Genomic DNA, 21,821 nt, shown 5'->3' with positions numbered 1-21,821 from the left:
CATTACTTCTTCCTTTTAATAAACCTCCACAGGTTCCACACCTGCTTATTCTCCCGAAGGAGTAGTTGGACAAATAAATTTGGTTTTAAGATCATTTGAATTGAAGTGATTTCATCTGGACACTTTAATGCAAATGCCAATATATATACACAGGAGCATTTCCAGTTGGTGTGAGTGTGCAGTGTCTGCCAATGGAGGCCTTCATTTTTTTAGGAGAATCAAATATTAGTAGGCTGCATTGATTTTGGAACAAATTTCTACGTGCTTGTGTGAGCGTCGTCTTCCTGCCAAGTTTGTCTGGTCTGTCTACTCACTCTTCCTTTCCAAGAAGCGGAGTCACTTCTCTGGGCTCTTTGTTCAATGTGCAGAGCTGCGATTGCTCTGTGTATCACTCTATTTTATTGTCTCTTTGTAATGATATTAGAGGAGGTCAGACCCAGATAAAAAGTAGTTAAATTAAATATCTAGCATTTTAACAATTGCTCTGGAGGGGTGTTTTTTTTTTTTTTTTTGCTGTATAACTAAATATTTTCCTGCTCTGCCTCAGCTGGAGCGACTGAAAACCAGACTTTGGTTAAAACACGTTAAGGCCGAGTCTGATGCAGTAACTTAAGGACAAAGTCTCTAAAGTTAATGGCTCCCGGCCAAAAGGAAAATATGACAGTGAGCACGAGAGTGTTTACCTTACATTGCGTCCTCCCTTCAGGCATTGTGTACATAGTTTGTATTGGTTCTACACAAGCACCCAGAGAACAAACCAACAATTCTTTCAGACAATTTGAATATAACCTTATCCCATTAAAACAAATGCAATCATTCATACTCAGAGAAAAAAACTATTTTTCAAACAATAAACTCATTTTTCTATCATTAAAAAAGGAGAGCATAAGTTAATGAGGTGTGGGTTGATGTGTGGGGATTAATTGTGGTCATGTAGCCCTTTATTGAGACGTTCCACTCGGAAATCTGTCATCTGCGATGAACAATATAGAATAAATTGAAAGGGTACTTAGACATGCCTCTTCCCTCTGCCCTTTTGTTCCTCTCTCTGCTTATCTCTGATCATCAGCTCTCCCTCCATCTGTCCATCCGCTGTGCAGCTCTTTATCTGTCTCTGCCTCACTTGTCTCTTTTCCTTTTATTTTATTTTCACTGTAAAACTCAGATTCTCAGAAGGACTTCAGTGCTTTAGTTTAGCCTCAGTACAACATGACAATGACTGCTTATTCAAGTGGTGTGCATATAGATACTGTACGGTAGAACTCTATACTTTACAATGCTGCCTTTATAAGGCCTTTGAATCTGATTATATCAAGTGAATGAGAGATACTGTAAAATAAATACTGGACCACAGCAATTCCAAAGAAAGTCTTCCATCATTTTATCATGTTGGAAAATCCTTTGGTTGCAGTAGCTCCAAGAAACAGATCTACATACACAGTACTTTGTTTGTCAAGGACACACATAATACTATCATTGCTTACGACTATGGAACATAAACTCTGCTCGAGCATTTTTGTAATCTTAAGTGAGGATTTTGGGGATTTGTTGCATGTATACTGTGTCATGCATTGCAAGGTGATGTTATACTGTCATTTAAAACTTTCCACTTGCTTTGCACGTCCTTTCTCGCAGTCACAAACGCTATAATGTCACTTAACATGGGTGAAAAAGTTTAGCAAACTAAATTAGCTGTTGAATTGTGGAGAAATGGATCGGTATTGTTATAAGCAGGTAAAAAATATATTTTTTCAACCACAATCTCCAGTTAAACTAGCTTATAATTTGATCATAGTGATATATAACAGAAATTATTACGTTGTCTGATATTTATTGGCCTCTACAGCCTTTATTTACACAGAGGAAATACTTAGTGAGCACTGAAACAAAGGAACAAGGGTTTTCTTTATTCTTTGTCAGTATTGCACCTCAATAACTAGGTCAACACACCTGTAGAGGTGTGGTGACAGTGTCAACACAACTTCATAAAACTGACAAACATCAACTCTCCTCTGGGCATGCTTGTCTCTGTGGACACTCTAACCTGATTTGCATACACTGCAGGGTTAACAGACGCTGGAGGCCAGCGAGCTCCACACTCTGCGAGGGACAGATCAGATCAATTACCCGATCCATCGATAAGTTGCGAGCAGGAGCCACCCGGCACTGCACTGGTGGTGTGGATTAGCTGAATATATTCTCTTTTAATCACAGCCCCCCACGACCTTTCATCAATGCCATCTTCCCCCTGACCAATGAGGTGTGAAGAAAGACGAGTTGACAGGTTTGAATGTCCTTCAGTGTCTGTCCTGTATCATTACCCATCTCAAAATAGATCGAAGCCACCTAAAAAAAGAAATCTGTTGTCATGCACAGTGGAGTTCTGAGCCCTCAGTCCAAGAGGGGCTTAATTGTCGGTTTTACTCTAATTTTGTGTGAAATTTTATTTTCCATGTATCCTCCAAATATCATTGACCATTAATATGGTCATTGAAGGTACACACTTACAAAAGGTATGTGATTAGGTTTAGCCCCTTTAGTGCAGATATATAAAAGTATTATTATTGGGATATTATTCAGGGGTGCTCTATTTAACATACACAAATACACAATACACTTAAAATAGTGAATGTGTGTGTGTGTGTGTAGTGTGTTCACCGCAAAGGGAACTGAAAAACCAAAGGGAAGCCAACTGAGGAGGAATAACTAAATCACGCAGCCCACAGATGTTTGTAAAATACCACGAGACAGAAAAGACGGGGCAGTAAGTGTTGTGTGGACGTGGTATTTGTGAAATTCTGTCTGACCACTCGTGAGCATGCATCAGACAAATGTGGATTTTAATCTTTGAATCCGTGTCAGTCTGCGTTTCGATGTAAACTAAGCAGCAGGAGGACAGTAAGCTTTACACAAACACCACAATGAAACGTTTGGCACGGACGTTATGGAGAAAAGTTGACTGTGATGCTGCTCAATAGACGATAAGGGGTTTACAAACAGAAATAAAATGATTCAAATACCTTTTCTGCAAACTGCTCTACATTTCACAAAGGTGAGGATCTGTACAGAAAGTCAAGTGTTAAAACCAGTGGGTTATCCTCACAAGTGTTGGTGCCTTTGACTATTTCTGCAAACAGCTGTCAGTCCTCATAAAAAGCTCCTTCATAGTGGGTTTGGACCATAAAGTGAATATTTATTCACATCTATTACCAGCAGGACGGTGCGTCATGATGAGAGAGCACATACAGCAGCTTGTACAGCGACTGAGCCTCCGGGCTACAGCTCTGCTGAGACCACTGCCTCTCCCATTGCGTCTGCACATGTGACGCTCTCATTTTCAACCCCATTAATCTGTCGCGGGGGATGGGGAGGGGTGGGGGGGACAGGGGGCTCGCGTGTGAAATGTGTAGACTGAGCATTTGACTCAGCATTTTGTGTTTCCTTTCACCTATAGAGGCTGCGTAAATTGCGTGGGCATCGCCGGGTGAAGAAGTGAAGATGCACCTTCTCACACTTACACCACTACTTATGAACTGGGGCACAGCCAATTTAATTCCTCTCAGATTTTTTGTAGAAGATTGCAGAGATATTACACAATAATTATAACTTAACAACTGTAGCCTGCTACAATTAAACTAAAGCAACCTACGTTATTCTGCTGCATAATAGCCAGTGTGGACTTCTTTGGAAAGTGAGTAGTACCACTTTAATAAATAAATTAAGATCAAGTTTAACTAGACCTAATGTCCTATTGTGAGATGCAGTTCTTTTCCCTGAACTCTCTAAAAAGTAAATGTGACAAAAGTCACCTGTAAAAAGAACCAAAGTAACCAGGTCACTTTCAAAAAGTTCCTTTATATCAGTAAGTTAATACAAAGTATTCATACCCAAACAAGTCCGACTGTAGATGCCAAAGTAGAGACACTTACGCAAGAACCAGTCTTGAATTGTTGCTGGTTCCTGACGTGTCAGAACCAAAACACTGAATAGTTCTTTGGCACACACACAAATGCAAAGTAGGCTACCCCATCTAATGCCACATTCTCTGAGAAGAAAACTAAAAACAGTGCAGATCACAAGAGCAACTACTCAGAAATGTGATTCCATGCCAATTATCTCAAATATTCCAAGAGCTCTTTTACAGAGAAACGTTTAAAGGTTTAGTCCCACTCTCTCTAAGAATTGTGTGACTAGAAGTTCACAATCTTCAGCCCTCTAAAATACATTAATCTATCACTATTAGTTTACTTTCAGCGACTGCTCTTCTATACTCTAGTCTAATAGCCCCTCCAGTGTAATCACTGAAGGGAAATCCCCCCTTCCAACACTCGTGAGTGTTTGTCCCTTAATTCATATTGCATGAAATGAGCATGCAGCTTTGTTTCACAGAGGATGGAAGAAATGACTTGTTGTCAGCAGAGCTTATCTAATACAACCCACAGATGGGTCCTTTAATAACTAACGCCACGGCCAAGAGAACAAGATGACGACAAAATGGGACCTCTACCGTATATACGACGGATACTTTCAGTAAGAGACACTTAGTGAACTAGTGACATGGAACATTTCAGTAAATGGGGCAGCTGCACCTGCTGATACTGTAATCCTCACAGAAATACCTTTTTTAATCCCTCGGCTATTACACTGAAATTATTGAATCGCGTGTTTGTAATAATAGTGGCAGCAAGGGGGGGAGTTGGGTGAGGCTGGCCTGACGCAATCATACCACAATGTTTCACATGCGTTTGTTAATGTTACCATGATGACGACAATCTGAAACCACCAGTGCTCGTATCCGACAACAGACTTACGTCTGAGAAATATCCTGTGAGAATCCTTTCCTGCAAGAATACTTCTAATGAGGGAGGTACCTGTCTGATGTCAATCAAAGTTTCTTTACTGTCAACCACCTGACATGTTCCCTCACAGTAATCAAGCATCAAAATAAGAGGGCAAGACATAATCATAAGCTTTGAATGTGACGGGACAATGGGTGTGAATTAGCTGAGGTGCTAACTGCAACACATTTACATTGACGTTGTTAATGTTCCTGTTGTCAATTATGCATAAGAGTCTAAAAATAAATACTAACCTGATGATGAATTCAAAACACTTAGAAAGTCAAACTGAAGTTTTATGTTCTATGTTGTATATTCAGAAAACAACCTTCTCAACAGGCAGAAAAACTATTTTAAACATTACGTGTTCAAACACTGGAAATCCCTGGTACAATGTTAACTGTTTAAAGAGATGCATTGAGGTGTAGTCATGTGTCTTATGTAATACGGATATATTAATAATGAACGGGATCTCCATGTGCATCCGTGTGGATAATAAAGTCACCTACATCGCCACCGTGGCGGACCAATGCAATGTAGGTTATATGCATAAGTAGGTCATCACTCCCAATTAGACTCCGACTGTCAACCCATCCACTCAAGCGTGTTGGCATCACACCTGAATAAGGAACATCCTCCTGGTGAGCCAGATTATACCACAAGGTGCACATGTCACTGAAACTTGTGCGAGTGGGTGTAATTGCACTGGAATGGAAGAAGATCTTAAGGCATGTCAGCCGCATTCCACCAACTCAGGGGAAACGAGATGCGGAGGGTTGGTTCTCCTCTCAGGCTGCAGAAACAAGACTTTCCAAAACCAAGTTTAACAAAAACAAGATCTGCACTCAGTAGAATGCAGACTGCTGCCAAGGCCCAACTGTCCCCTTCAATCAAGCTGTACACACTCATAGACACCAGTCGACTGATGGCTGATTCATTTCATCTAGGTCTATCAATTATTCCGTAGGAAAATTGCGAGGTAGTCTAACCACAGAAAAACGAACGCTAGAGAAAACAACGTAATTTTAAGCCCATACGCCCACTACACCTGATTCATATATATCAACAATAAATATAAACAATTAAAATTCTGCATCATATCCATAGACTTCATGGTGTGACGGGGAAAAGGTGTTGGAGAAGATCACCTCTCTGGAACAACAAGGTGTTTAGTTTCCAGATTGAGAAGTAAATCCGGATTGATGTAACTTGGCTGAGATGTTGTTCGCCCCCGGGGAGGAGGCCCAACCTCCGGCCTTGTCTTCTCACCAGTTGGCACAAGTCTATCGAGGTGAATCAACCCAAATAATGCACAACTTAATCAGGCAGGAATCTAGGTCGGCAGGATGTAACGCTCTTGGGAAAGCAGGTTTACCTGCTGCATTATGTTGAAGCATCATGTCATTAAAGTAACAATGGCATGTAACTGTTTATAGGCTAAAGCATTAAGATATCACATCTGGTTGATTTGAAATTTAAGATAATTGAGCTGCTGAGAAACAATGGAACCTGATTAATCTCAATCTTAACCTACATTACATTTTCTCACCATCCTCCCCAACCTAACTCTGAGAGTAGAGCAACAGGAGGCCGATACACTCTGTGATCATTTCTTCATGTGTGGCTCAACACAACAAATGAATCAAGGTATGAACGTGTTCATCCACTCCTCTGCTCACAGTCTAATATTACAGCACATTGGTGCATTCGATTTTTGATTTTCCTCCAAGGCCCAGCAGCTGAGCATGACTGTGGATAAAAGAGAAAGCTCCTTTGTAACAGTCTACAAAATAAAAGAAGCCCCAGACTTTGTCCCTTTCAGAACAAAGTTGAACAGGCAGACGAAACAAACAGCACACACTGAAAAGGAGAGTGTTTGCTTGTGCATTTCCCAGAACTGCAGACAGTACTGAGGTGATGCCTTTACTGTGACCCATCAAAAGTCAGTGTCTTTCTGCTGAAACGGGCTAATTACCTCCACTGAGGTTTTGTTGTTACCCCTGGTCGTTGTCAGTTTACAGGATTATGGTGGAAGAATGCAGTATGGGTCGGGAAAGAATACGTTCAATTTCGATGTGGATCCATAAAAGGGGCAAATCCAGCAACTGTTTTTTTCACTATTCACAAAATAGTTCCTTGATCTTAATAAAAAGAAAATCTGACGTGTTAAGGGAACTGATACCAGCATCAGAAATGCCTCTGATACTTCTGAGAATGCTGGGTCGGGTATTGGCAAGTGCACATGTCATACTGAAACAATACCACGCCTTTTAAGCGTACCAGGTTCACCCACATAAAACTGCAGTTTTCTTTTTACTGTAAATTACTTCTTCATCATGAGAAATTTCCAGCGGTGCAGCATTAGCCAGAACAAGCTACAATGATCCTCAAGTAAAACAGCGACGTGTACCATATGTCAGAATGAAGTTTCGATTCTATTTGAAGTAAATAATGTTGTATATTGCTAAATTTATTTATTTTTGTTCTTTTTTCGGTATGATTATCAAAATGGAGAGTAAAGAAGTTCTACCTTCTTTGTATGTATTTGTATTTTATAGAATTTAACCTGAGCTTTACCATACAACAATAACATAAATCATCACTTCCATACAGGGTGAGAAGAAAATATGTTTTTTTTTAATGCACTGGTATTGGATCAGTACTCTGAATCAGCTGAGTCAATATCAGGAAGGAAAAATAGTATCACAAGATCTCTAAAATAAACCAAGTCCAAGTACTTTTAACCCTGCAGTCCCAGTCTCAGCTCTGAGTACTTGACAGTTTTCGATACTACAGTTGGATTTTGGTTGGCACCTAAATATGTTGTCAGGAAGTCCAGCCCCACCAGTCTTTGAGATTTCTGCCGCCTCACTAACACATTGTAAGTGAATAAAATCTCACTGTTGCCAATCCACAAAAGATACTGCCAAAAGTTTTTTTATAGGGCCTAGAAAGAATTTTCAATGAAAACTGTTCACGATGATTGTTCAGAGTAATGGAGACATCTGTTCTACCTCTAAGTCCCACAAGTAAAACTCCATCCGCCTCCATTGTTAAGAAGACAGACATTTCAAAAACTCGACAATTGAAACCAAAACTATCTGCATGACCAGACACAACCTGAGGTAACGCAGGAACAAGTGTTTTGTTTGTGCATGTGCATGCATGTGTGTGTGTGTGTGTGTGTGTGTGTGTAATTTGAGAATGCTGACCCTTTCATATCCCCCTTCAATTATGAATTTATTGTCTCTTTTCTGGAAAACAGAAAACATATTGCATTTCCTGCCAAACAGGTTTACACTTTTGCAGCGTCAAGCCACCAAACTGATCTCCTCCAACAGGTTCAGTGTGATATGCAGTGATGGTGTCTTTTTCTTCGACTTGCCACTTGATCCTTGGGAGCCTCCGTTTACCTGCTGGGTCAGTGTGTCACCGGCTGCCACGGAGCTACATACATGATTTGTGCACTTGTAGAGGCCATATCCTAAATCACAGGGATTCCATAGGAACGTGTTTTTTATGTTTGACAAAGATTGCAAATCATTTATTTTCTCCCCATAGTATCCAGAGCTGAGGGGACACCTAATAAACATGTATTCTCTAAGTCAATGAAATAATTCCCACATAAAATGACTGTGCATATTATTTATTATAACATGTATTAAATATTAAACATTTAAAAAGCTAACACATAAGTGATGTATATTTCTGGGATATGAGTAAATGTCAGATACATGTTACATTAAACATTAATATGGACAAGGCTCTACACAGTGTTAGGTGGAACATAGAATAATAAAAAGAGTATTTGTGCTTCAAATACTATTGAATCGTGTGTCCTTTTAAAGGCATACTCAATTTAGATGAACCTATCTTATAATTGGACCTAATAATTAAAAACGACAGCAGACCAAATAGATGCATTTACTGAAAAAAGAACATCACTGAAAAAATAATTATGAAAGTCAGTGCGTTAGAGGGCTCTAAACGTTTTAGAAAACCTATAAAAAGTCTTCATAGTTTTTCCATCCGCTACACGGCTCATTTCTCACTGTTCACTCTGCTGTTTGGTCGTTTGTGCCACGAATTAAGTTAAAAACGTTAAGTTATTGAGGTTTAAAGTCGCTGTGGGCGGCAGCAATTTTCTGAATCGCAGGCTCTGTTGACATACAAGTGTTCATGGATGTGCAGTGTGTGTGTGTTATGTAAAAGGGACCTGAGTTACACACAAACTCACACCCTTCATTTTAGTTTTGCCAAATATGTATGACCTACTTTGGGAACCTATCAAGCTGAAGAATTTACATTTCTTTTCCAAGGGTCTTCTTTTATGGCGTCCGTTCCGTGGAGGCATTGACAAGACAAACAGAGGGTTTTCAAATGTAAGCACTTTGGCATGAATACTTTGGCAAACCCTAATTAAACATGAATGATTAAAGCATGCCTTGTTTGCTCGGTCAGATGTGTCCGAATACCGGAGGAAAACAATCATGAGCTGAGTGTGTGAGTGGAGATACAGTAGTTTCTGTCTGCATCCTCTCCACCAAACCTGAAATATAGATCTCATTGCTTTTTATAGCTCAGAATGAATAATATCCACCCAATGAATTAGACATCCGCCTGTATTTAGCCCAACAAACAATCCTTTTTTATTTATGACAGTGGAAATAGGCTCTTATGACTAGTTAATCTTTGTAATTTCTGATTTATTATGCACATGTTTCCGTGTAATCACTCTACTGTATATTATTGATCCCGGTGTGCTGTTGTATCCTCTCGGATGAGGGTGCGTTTCATTCGAGCTCTCCTTCACACAAAAAGCAACCAACAAGCATCATGACTCATGAGATCTTTTAGACCACTTGTGTGAAATGTTCAAGACTTCTTGCCTGTTAGGTAAACAAAGTAGCCTGTCCACAAAAGACCGCCATTCAGCTACAGTACCTCACAAAGCAGCACGCTATAAAAAATCAGGGCATTCATCACTACAAAGAAGCATCCAGTATGCTTTGTTGCAGCTCTGGTATTCAGTTTCCGCCTCCTTTATGCAGTTTGGTAATGACCTCAACAACAGAAGGGAATGTCAGCGGTAGGTAATTGAGAGTAGATCTCCAACTCCAGGCCTGGCCTAGCGGAAATCTGGCCCTCTGTCACCAGACTGTGTTTCATGAAGAAGTTCAAATGAGGACAAGACAAGCATTCAGATCCCAGGAGCCCCGGCCAGCAGTAACCACACTTTTATTGGGGTGTCAAGTCTGGCCTAGAATGTGTGCTGTTGTTGTTGTTGGCGGCCATGGCGGAGGTGTTGTGCGCTTGTGTGTGTGTGCACGGCTCTGCGTGGGAGACGCAGAGTGGAGACTTTTGCAGGGTTTCTCCTCTGTGTAACAAAAGCATCCGATCGTTGTGCCACGCTGTATCATCCTGGTTCTTTTAAAAAGATTACAGCCACTGCAGGCGTTTTGTCTCCTACGCTCTCGTAGCACAAGGTAAAACATCCATTCATGTGCCCACATGGCTTTAATTTTTAAGATCACATTACTGGACATTCAGATTAGATCTGCAACTTCCTCTTGCTCTGTATTTAAAATGTTTTATTGCCTAAAATGTTGATTTAATATTGATTTCTTGTAAATGTAACATCTCATGAATGCCTTGGAGGAATTTCATCAAATGTATTCTGGTGTATATATGAACGTCAGGGTTGGTATTTATTAATTAATATTGCTAAATGTTTGAGGAATAATGTGTACATTTTACTTTTATAATAATCGGTTATCGTTTTGGAACCATGGAATTTTTTTCTGTAATGCCTTTAACAGCCAGAAGGGGGACACTAGATACTAAAGTTCCGCACTTGAGGTTTATTTATCTTTCATGAAAAATGTTTCAGTCTTCCCGACAGCTCATCTATGAATAGTGGACACTCAGAATCAAAACTGATCATGCACAGCAGGAAGGATTATTGTTAGCTTTTCTGAGAGGCCAGCTAGCATAGCCACTGCACAATATCTATTGTCTTGCAAGTAGATAACGTTAAATCTTTATTTCTCAAACTGATTATTTACCCTCTTTATCCAGATGGATAAATGAAAAATATTGACATAGACTGGAAAGTGCTAATTGTGGGGAGGCATGAAGGCAGTCCAAAGCAGGTTACTAAAAACTAAACACACGGAGAAAAAAAAAGCGCATTTCATCCAATGAATATGTTTTGAATATATCCCAGCTTCATCTTTTGCTGCTGTGGCAGAAACTGAGCAGGTCCAGAAGAGATATCTGTAGCTCAGACCTAGAAGAGGAAGAGGAGGAGGACTGCAGCCAACACGCTGCTGTGGGAGAGCCAGGTCGGGCAGAAGCAACAGCTGAGATTGACAGCAAACACAGATATAGAGCTGTATATATTATTCAGTTACTGGCTACAAGGATCTTATTCTGTGGGAGACACTGGACATGGATGTAAACTACAACTTGACAGGTGGGAAGAGGCGTACAAACGTGAGGCAGTCATTTTAGATCCTCTTTTTTTGTGAAAGACAAACAAATAGCAAGAACTACAATTATCGAGCCACTCAATGTTGATTTGTCAGCCATGCAGCAAAGGCCAGCAACATTCAAAAATATAATCACAATGGAGCCATGAAGCTACAAGGTCTTCACACTAATGGTGCACCATCTAAATGGTTCTCTAACTCCCTGAACATCTCCACGAATGCTTCTCTTTACAGGTTTTTTTACTTTGCAGTCAAGATATAAAATGCCTCAAAAAGAGCTCCCATCTTCATTTTAAGGATTTTTTTTGGAAGTAAGATTTCACTCTTGCTTCTCAAACCTTGAAACCTCCTCTCCGCTCTTTCTTTACACGGCCTCCAATCCACCCACACCAACAAGTGATGAAATGCCCAGAAGATAAAAAGAACTGGAATCTCAAAGGCTCTGTTAATATTATTTTCTTTTTCCATTCAGGTGTTTTATTCATTTAGTTTTTTTTCCAGCAGACATTAGTTGTTTTATCCTGCTGTGAATAAATATTCAGACCAATTCACAAAATAGGGGAAATATTGAGAAAAATATCAGAAAGATTATTTAATTCAAAAAATATTATTCAATTATTTCCATTCTCTCCGTCTCTATAATAGTCGGTGGGGTGGCTTCTTAAAGCCTGTTTTTGAGCACAACTGCGACTTATTCTCTTAATTGTGAGTTTGATTCACTACATTTTTCTTGTTTCATAATGTTTTTGACTTGTATTTATTTACAGATTTTAACTTCATATACATATAAGCCAACTTCACCTCAAATAATCAACATTACTCAGTGTTCTTATTCCTCAGACTCTTAATTTATCATATGATTTTTATGTATATTGTATAAAGTTCACTATCATTTTTATTATTATTACACTATTATCATTAATCACTGTTTGACCCCCATACATAGACATTGATTCATTCATTCCTTAATCCAAAGTGCTCTAACAACAGTTCAGAAGTACATCTCAGTATATTTCAGTGCACATGAAATATGCATGACCTAAAAACTATAAAACTTTGATACTGTTATTGTATCTAGGACAAGGGTATCATTTTCACCTGTCTTTATATTGACCTTTTTCATTTCCAATTACAACTTTTTAATGTCACAATCGTACGGGAAAGGTTCTCTGATGTTATGTGCTGCACACTTGTCTACTTTTCCCAGCATCCTTCACTGGACGATCATTTATCGTTCAGTGGAAAACATGATCTATTCATTCTAAAACAGTTTGGATGTATCATAAATGCCTTTTTAAACACAGTGATAGTGATTATTGATAAAATATATTTTTTCTTATTAAAGTCCATTCTAATTTCTTTGTGGATGTTGCTGTACACTGACTGAGCACATGATGGCTACCTGACATTCAATACATTTTGTTTACACTAATGGTAGAAAAACACAAACCTGCAAGTTTGTATCAGTGTTCGTTAAAAATGTAGCAGAATTAAATTATTAAATTCTTCATTAAATTCTTACTGTAACGACGTTACACAGGAGAACGCACCAATTAATGCATAGAAAGACGAGACACACAACCATTCCCCAACAGCTTCACCTGTAACTTCCTTTTAACAACCTAGAGAAGCAGCTGCCCGCCTCATACAGTCAGGAGCCCATAATGCACTAGGAGCCCCTGTGCATGCCTGGTGTTGGGATTTAATTGGATATTAGTATCCAGCAGTGTCTGAATTAATCAAATCATTTTCATCCATTAATTTAGTGGAGGAACATACAATTACAGCCTTATTAGTGTGCTCTCAGGAGTATGCCTTTTCATCCCTCTGCAGAACATTGAGAGTTGGCCAGAGTCCAGTGCAAAGCCTTCTCCCCGCTTAAATCTGGTGCTTCCTCGTGAGTCGACGGCAATTCTGTCCATCTATAGAAACTGGCTACAAGCTTAACGTGAGGAAAATGCCCAACTATAGGAATACATTACTTTTGTACTGGCTATAGGAAAGGTTCAAATGTCTGCATTGTTGACTTCCACCATTTGCTAGATTATGAAATTATGAGGTCAGAGGACTGAAAAGTTTTAGATTAATTCTATTTGGTGAAACAGTACTTTGAAAACCAGCACAAAAAATGCCCTAAGTAGGATGAAAAGAGATTTGGAGATTTAGGCAGCAAGCAAATATAATCCAGCTCACTAATGTAGGTCATTTTATAATAATATCCACATTTATAAATTTAATATGAATTCGATTTTCTCTATAAGGGTCTTACAGAGTCAAGATATAAAATATAGGCATTAAATCTATTTGTTTTGAAAAGAAAACAAGACTGAATTTTACAGTCAACCATACTGGCCGCCTGGTTTAAATAAACGATAAGGTCAAATAAATAAACATTGTAATTCTGGTTGGAATGAGTCTTTAGTTTTACTTCTTTTTCCTCTCTCGTAAGTCAGAGTCAAAACGATTTTGCAAAAAATAATCCAGACTGCTCAGATGAGCAGCCACTTTTAATTAAAACCATTTACAGAGGAAACCAAAGTGAAAGGGAAAAAAGGAGCCATGGGATTTTACTCTCCGTCATCCAAGGCTCCAGTGGATCAAAGAGTTTTTGGTTGTGCTTTTTAATGGTTTTGGTTACATAATCCTTTTTTTTTTTTTTGCATATGAGATATTGGGCCTGAGCACCGTGCAGTTGGCCCAAGGCGCGACACGATCAGAGATTGCCCCTGCAGGGCACTTTCAGATTTCAGGCAGGATACAATAAGTTTCTGTTTATGTCTCAGTATAGCTGTCAATCAATACAATAGTACTGGTGTAACTGGACACTCTAAGTAGGCAGCAACCTCTACAAAAATGTTACATTCCTACATTCGAGCCAAGACATCCCTGTATGTGTGTTTGTGTGTGTGTGTTAGCATTAATTGTATGTACTGTATGTATTTATATGTGTGTTTGTGCCTGTCTGCTGCTCTGCCGGCCTGGCTGGCTGCCATGTGGCCCATCTCTAACTGTCATCCTGTCTGACATTAGGGCTAAGCTGGATCTCATTAGGACCAAGGTGGCAGTGATCCCGTCAACATCGCTTTGGCTCCTGCCATATGGGTCGCCTCCAAGGTAACGGCTGTATCAGTCTCCTCAGAGCTGCAACCCTTGTTATAGCACACACACACACACACACACACAGACAAACACACACACACAGTATCTACTCTCTAGAAGAGTGTGTACCATACACATAAACCTGATTTAATATGTCGAACGCAGGAGACACAATAAATGACTGATGATAAGATAATTGGGTCAAATGAGATGCAGAATAAGAAAAATACACAGATTGGCTCAAGAACAAATTTAGATATACTCAAATTTCCGTTGCATTTGTGCACTTCAGTAAATAAGATGTTGATGAGCTGTGCGAATATGCAGTGTTGAAAAGACATCCCCAAAACCTTCCCAACATGTCCCGGCTGTCTGTCACAGCTGAGCTGAAGAAATCGACAGACTACTGAAAATGGCAGCGCAATCAGAGCAAAGTCAGTTTCTACAAATTCAATCAGGAAAACTTTTTTATCTAATAAATCTCCATTTTAAGATCCTGCGCAACATCACTGCCCAAACTCAGTCTGGACTTGTCATGGTCGAGACACAGTCAAACGTACACCAATGTCCCGCCAATGTCAAAAATAGTGCTGTATAATACTTCTCATACAGCGAGCGTCTGACTCTTATCAAAGCCGAGTAAGCAGGGAGTCATTTATGACTTTGTTTAGTGCTTCTTTGCTCCAGCTCATAAAAGCTGCGAATTTATGACGTCCCATGCATAAATAGATGATAGCAATGTATTTCAGAAGAACCCCAATAGACAGCCGCTGTTATTTAAAAACATAAATATCACATCACATCCAAATTACAGGACCACAAACCTTTCTTCTGATTTACTGTAAACAAACAGCAGCGTCTCTCACTGTCGGGTGAATACAGTGCACACACAGGCACACACGTATCTTCAGATCGTGGCTTTGATATTCAGCGTTATTAATCACGCTGACAATAATTCAACTTCACATGCAACTAGGACACCAGAATACATTAGAAGCACAACTGTGTCAAAGTTGCCCTTCGCCAGATTGGCGGCTATTATAGATTTTTCTCCCTTCGGCCTGTTTGTTTTCTTTCAGCCCCCACCCTCACCAAAAGCAACTGTTTATTTAATCAGTTTGGCAACAAAAGCATGTGATCAATCATTCATAATTTATGTTGCTGCCAGTGGCCCAGGGCCCATAAAAACAGATATTTGCGTTACACAAGGTCTTACGGACCAATTAATTGTGTGGCTGTTCATACACACAAGCCACTGATAAGAGGTAAACTTTGTATCTGTATTACAGTAGGACACAGGGCAGGGCTAGCAGAGATGATGTTTTGATCACATGCTACTATAACAATGACCTGGGCCTCGTCTTTTAATTCCTGTTCCCCCCAGCCAGCATCCCGCTGCCTTTCCCAAGCTCTGCTGTTGTTGTTATTTAGCACTTCTCAAAGCAAACGCCCTAAATCCCTTTTGTAATATGAGTCTAACTGTAACAAACTGGCTCTTCATTTATCTGATCCTTTAAAGAGGCAGGCTGCTGGATATTCTACAGGTACAGTCATAGAAAGAAAACATGAAGGAAAATTGAAACCTCCTGCTCTCTGTAAAGCTAAGCTTGCACGCTTATCACAACTCATAAAAAACATCACAGTTTTTCAGCGGGACATCTGGCGGAGATACACTGAAAGTCAGACAGTATGGAGACGTCTTCATTGTCCTTACCTTGACATGTTGTCTGTGATGCAGTTTTGACCTGGGTATCCTTCACCTCGGGCTGACATGCCTGGTCGAGATTTCCACGATTCCATTAACGCCGTTACGGGTGAAATTAGGTTCAACAAAGGGTTGGACTGGTCCCTCACATCATGCCGCGTGAAAGACATTGTTCCTTGGGCTCCAATCTGGTAATGGAATGAGTGTCCACCGGAATTAACTCCAACAATGGCCGATGTGGGCATGCTGTTATTCTCTTGGTAATAGCTGCCATCAGTAGGCTCCTGCTTAACCCCTTTAGACAGGACATTGTTGGAGAACACATCAGGCTCATAGTTCCCATTCATAGAGACAGGGGGTCCTAAGATACCAGAAAGACTGTATTCATCGATGTTATTCCTCAGGGACAAATAGGTGGTCTCAGACGCAGAGAAGAGTCCAAGAGAAGGTGACTGCTCGCCATAGGGCTGTGGATTCATACATCCCTCATTTTTGTTTGGCTCATTCTTAATCTGCGTAATAAAGGGTGTGCTACTCACATTACATTTAGAGCTACCTAAGCACATGCTCCTGAAGTCAGTTCCTGGCTCGTTCTTAATGTACTTAACCATGCCCATCTGGTCTAAGCCGACGTTGAACACCTCCCCGTCAACCATCTCTACTTTGGGGAACTCAAAGTTCTTGAAGTCTGTGTCTCTGGTCAGAGCTGTTTCTTCTGGGCTGTTGGTGTCGTTCTGTACCAAACCCAGTCCACCTGCAGGACTGGACACGGGAAACCCACCAGAGGACGGGTTCTGTGGGCTGCTGACAGTCATAGTGCTTCCTGTGGCTGGACTGGAGATGGAAGGCCGTGCTGTGTTGCAGTTGTGTGCAGTGCTGGTGCAGCTGCCACCTGTGGGGCTCGAGACGGACGACCTAATGTTACACGTAGTGCTGCAGGACGGAGGCGATCTCACACTGCTCATACTCTGGGGGCTGGACATCGGAGACCTCATGACATTAAGTGGGCTGGTTAGTGGTGGTGAGCCCACAGTGGTGGACTCTACAGGGCTACATGTGGCTGAATTCCTACGCTTGATGTTGGCCAGAGTTGCAGCACAAGAAGTCTGGCTAACAGGACTACTGACGGATGAACACCCTGCTCCAAAGCATGTAGGAGGACTGGTGGTTGATGACACCATGTTGTTGCTGCCCCCGGGGCTGGAGATGGAGCCGGGGGTCTGGGGGCTGCAGGACAGAGATGAGACCAGCATAGATGCTGAGCTAACAGGAGTCCCAGTGGTGCACTCTCTGGGAGTGGCGTTGGACTGCTGAAAACCAAATGGCTTTATCTTGGGGCTCTTAGTGGTACCACTCTGGGTCTCATCTAGAGACCGTCCACACACTGGGTACATCTTCCCAGGGCTGGTACTGCCCCCATGCTGACTGAAAGCAAAGTCTGCCTCCCTGGCAGCATTCATATACAGACCCATGGACTCAGCCACAGTCTTGGAAAGCTCCTTGGAGTCCATTTCCTGCTTATGACCGTGGAGAGAGTTGTTGAAGTGTGGGACAACAAATGGCTGGTTCTGGCCAAGCCGAAGCATTGGCTGCTCCTGCTTCTTTGTGTTGGTGTCTTTGCTGTCGGTGGCTGCACTTCCAGCCGGGCAGCTGACATTGACTATGTCCATCAGAATATCGGTGCTCGTCAGACTCAAATCTTCTGTGCTGCAGCAGTACTCCATGGTGCCGGGGACCTGAGACCATCTGTTCTCTGTATCGCTTCCATCAAAGAAACTTTGGTATCTTTTGGTCTCCATTGCTGGCTCATTGATTCACCTGGTAAAATAAGGCAGATGAAAAAAAAGAGAAAAGAATGAGAAAAGTACACCATACATTATTTAATGTTCAACAACATTGGATTAATGACAATAATGAGTTTAGTGGCAGGTGTATGAGATGTAGGCAGTTTGCCTTTAGGCAGGTCTTATGTACACTGAAAAAAGAAAACTGTTGTACCAACTTATAAAAATAACACAAATGAATTAAGTTGCTGTAGTTTAAATTGAAGTTAGAGTTAAGTTAAGTTTTATTAAATTATGTTAACACAATTCACAAGTTCAAAAATAACTATTTGCTTGTTTCCAATTGAAGTATTTCAAGTTGTTAAACATTTTTTTCAGAGTAAGATTAAATCATGTGTTCGATAATGTGAAAATCTATTTTTAAATCTACAGTGAGAATTTAGCATTTTAATTTCACGGCAAAGCTGCAAGGCAAAACTGATGAGTCAAAGGAGGCAGGACAGAAAAAAAAGCAAGAGTTAAGAAGTAGAAATCTTTCTTTTAAACATATTTTAAATGATCTGGATATCAGATGACTTACCTTTTCAGAACACATGACAAAAAACTGACAACAACGGTGTGTTAAATGAGTTGTTCTCTCTCAAAAGTCCAGTACAGTATCTCCTCTGTCTCAAGTGAAGCTCTGCTCGCTGCTCCACAGGGGACGTACAGTGACAACTTGAGGAAAGACGCATCGTAAGAGTTAATGTGTCTGTGTGACGTCGACTTTTTTTTTTTTTGTTGTTGCGTTAACGTCCCACCTCTGCTGCGCTCCTATTGGTCAGCTGAGCCAGAGACCCAGCAGGCTCCAGCAGGCCACGCGTGGATTGGTCGGACAGCTGTCGCTCAATAGTTATTGCTCTTGCAGCCACAACATAGCTGCGACATAACTTGAAATGTTGTTTTAGCAGCCGGAGCAGCCCCGTCATGTGCAGAGGCAATAATACACATATATGTACAGCCGATAATTACCACGTTTGACTGAAGCAGTTAGGACGATCAGGCGTCTTCTTCAGATCATGTTCCAGTGTTTGTTTTTCTCCTCCCTGGACATCTGCGTTAAAGTTACGCACTGTCAAAAACCACACAGGCCTGAATACGTGCACATGCTTGAATGTAAAATGATGATATATTAAAAAGCTCGATTGCTCCTGCGCTCCTGCCGTGATTGTCCTGCCTCTGTCTGTCTGGACATGCAACTCTCCGCATCTCTCTCCATTTTGCCTTTGCGCAGAATTAAAACTAAAGACGCTGCAGTTGAAGTATTTTTTTTTCTGGGTGCAAATCAAAACATTTAGCGGATTTATGATTGGGAAGAAGTGCAACGGGAAGAAAATACATATTGAGTGGTGTTTTTTTTTTAAATAACTGGTCGCACTGGATCTCTCCGCACATCGCAGGTGCGCAGAGAAATGTAGATCTGTCGCTTTTGTTAATAAACTGTCGTGCGTAATTATTGTTTGTGCGTTACCCAGTCTGCACAAAGTTTGATCGTGGAGCAGATCCCGGTTGAAAGTTATTGCATTTCTCTTCCGCTGCAAATAGACACGGAGGAGGATGCAAAGTATTGAGCCACGGGACCTGAGGAGTTTGCGTGAAAAAAGACGCACAGTTTGGCACACATGGAGCTTCCTTACCTTTGATAACGACATTCAGAGTTGTCAGGTGGGTGTGTTGCTGGGCAGCGGTATTCCAGAGAAGAACAAGGAGGAAAAAACACGCAGAGCAACCAAAAAAAATAAAAAAAAGTCAGTGGATGTCAGAAGGGAGACACGCGTCAGTCTAATTCATAGTTTTCGGCTTGACAGCTGGGAGAGGAGGAAGAGGAGGAAGAGGAGGAGGAGAGAAGTCTTAGCTGCGTATTATCACCGGTGTAATCCTCGGCAGCGCAGCCGCTGCTCCTGACAGGACGAGCAGGCAGCGACGGGCTCGGACGACAGCGGCGGATCATCTCACATTATGGCCGCAGGATTCTGCACAGCGCGCGGCTCTCTGGGATTATCTCTGGGGGGGGGGGGGGGAGGAGGAGGAGGAGGAGGGAAAATGAAAATAAAAGAAAAAGTGATGATTTTTAAAAACGAAAAGAAAAGAAAGAGGCGCAGGAGTCAGTGCGACGTCATCGTGTGCACATGGACCCTTCTTCTTCTTCTTCTCCTCACTGCAACGAGTGCAACACAAACTCCCAGGAAGGGGGCGGGGGGAGGTGGGTGAGGGAGGGAGGGAGGGGAGGCAGAGGGGAGGGGCTCAGGGCGCAGGTACAGTCTGGAAATAGGGCATGGAAATAAAAAAAATAAAAAAGTCTCAGACTCTGCTCGGGCTTTGAATAAAACATCTTCTGCAACTTTCTCCTGCAAATCTCTCACTTCATTTCATTTTCTGACAAGCCCTCCTCCATGTGGGCCACGTGCACGCGCACCCCCCTAACAAGTTGCATAAGGGTGTGTGTGTGTGTGTGTGTGTGTGAGTGAGGGGACGGTGGGGGGGGGGGGTCGTCACTTTACAACCAGCAACACGCAGGAGCATGTAGACCCCTGCAAACACTCTGCTGTCGAAGACTGAGATCAGCCACGACGGAGCCCTGTCACTGTGACGACTGCCTCCACCAGGTGGAGCAATATTTCTATTGCTGTTCCCAAAAAGAAAATGTATTAAAGGTTTGGAGATGTCACTTTAGTTAACATCAAACTGAGATAAACTACTTCACTTCACACCACTCACAACACAACTACTCAAATAAACTCATATGAATACATACAATAATGTACAAATAACTAACATGATCAACCATCAAACACAAAATTACTTGGAGGATGATGATGCTCATATCTATAAGGTGAAGCGAAAACACATTCATGTGTTGTGAGCTGATGAAACACACCATTAAAATGAATACTGTTTAAAAGGATAGATTAGAGGAGCACTCAGAGCTCAGCCAACAGTCCCCTTAAATTCATCCAATCTGCACCAAAGTGTGCACACCTACAGACATCAGTTCCCTAAATATGCATGATTAAATCAAGATCTGTAAATTATTCCCTGCAAAATTAGTGTAAATGTCTTAAAACACTCAATATTTCAATGTCAAAGAACGTGAAAAAACAAACAAACCCAGATCTGCCCCCTGATCTGGATCCAGCAAAAGGTTTATGGGTCGTTCTTGGATCACCCTCCACAAAACTTCATGGAAATTGGTGGAGTAGTAACAAACAAATAGACAGGGGTGAAAACATCACCTCCTTGGCGGAAGTGAAACAATTCTAAAATTGATGTTCATACACATTTTGCTCAGACAACAGTCAAACTGTCATTCTGTGATATCAGTGTAGTTCTGAGATATGCTTGGATGTGAGAAAAGTACAATGTGCGCGTGTTTATCTGTGACAACCACAAAGATGATTGTGACTCCAACATTCGGATTAAGGTGTTTACATTTTACTGTCGACAGCTCATGGCGTTGATGTGGGTGTAGGCTTTGGTTTTACTCCAGCAATGTCCAATAATCAGTTTAATCTGTGGAGTTGTCAGTCAGTCGAGTCCCATTCTGCAGTGTTTCACGTGGCTTAGTGAGATGCACGCAGGACTTGTGGACATCTAGAGCGGATCTCTGCTTGGCTGTATGCCTGCTACTCTTCATTGCTTGTCTGGGTTTTGCGAGCCAGCCTGTAGCTAAGTGAGGCAGCAGCAGTTAAATTAGTCAAAGCCATCCAAGCAACACTGCCCACCTCCCTGATCTGCCTGCTAATCACCCATGAACGGGGACCTGCTTCATAAAAAGCAGCAGAATTGAGATATATCCCATGTTTCCCACCCTTACTCACGCAGCTCCCACTTGTCCATGGCTGCCCGTCAAACACATCATGAGCAA

The 21,821-nt window shown here is 41.3% G+C and overlaps 1 protein-coding gene across 3 annotated transcripts in view; it reads right to left on the bottom strand.

Annotated features, from left to right (window-relative positions):
- The window catches only part of nr3c2 (nuclear receptor subfamily 3, group C, member 2), a 68,198-nt gene extending 48,061 nt beyond the window's left edge, over positions 1-20,137 (bottom strand). Inside the window, exons 1-3 of one of the 3 annotated variants that reach the window (XM_069530130.1) lie at positions 19,594-19,722; positions 18,929-19,010; positions 16,143-17,951 (exon numbers count right to left, since the gene is read on the bottom strand). In XM_069530130.1, the coding sequence (XP_069386231.1) occupies positions 16,143-17,932 (1,790 nt within the window). In that variant the 5' untranslated portion in view covers positions 17,933-17,951; positions 18,929-19,010; positions 19,594-19,722. Of the gene's footprint in view, positions 1-16,142; positions 17,952-18,497; positions 18,636-18,928; positions 19,011-19,593 lie in introns of those variants that run through there. The other 2 variants (XM_069530129.1, XM_069530131.1) reach the window with 2 other exon arrangements.
- Positions 20,138-21,821: the final 1,684 nt, after the last annotated feature.

The sequence above is a fragment of the Paralichthys olivaceus genome, chromosome 8 (genome assembly GCF_024713975.1).
Source record: "Paralichthys olivaceus isolate ysfri-2021 chromosome 8, ASM2471397v2, whole genome shotgun sequence".
In the NCBI taxonomy this organism is placed as follows: domain Eukaryota; kingdom Metazoa; phylum Chordata; class Actinopteri; order Pleuronectiformes; family Paralichthyidae; genus Paralichthys; species Paralichthys olivaceus.
The sequence above is the reverse complement of the archived record's forward strand: the minus strand, read 5'-3'. Positions and strand labels throughout refer to the sequence as shown.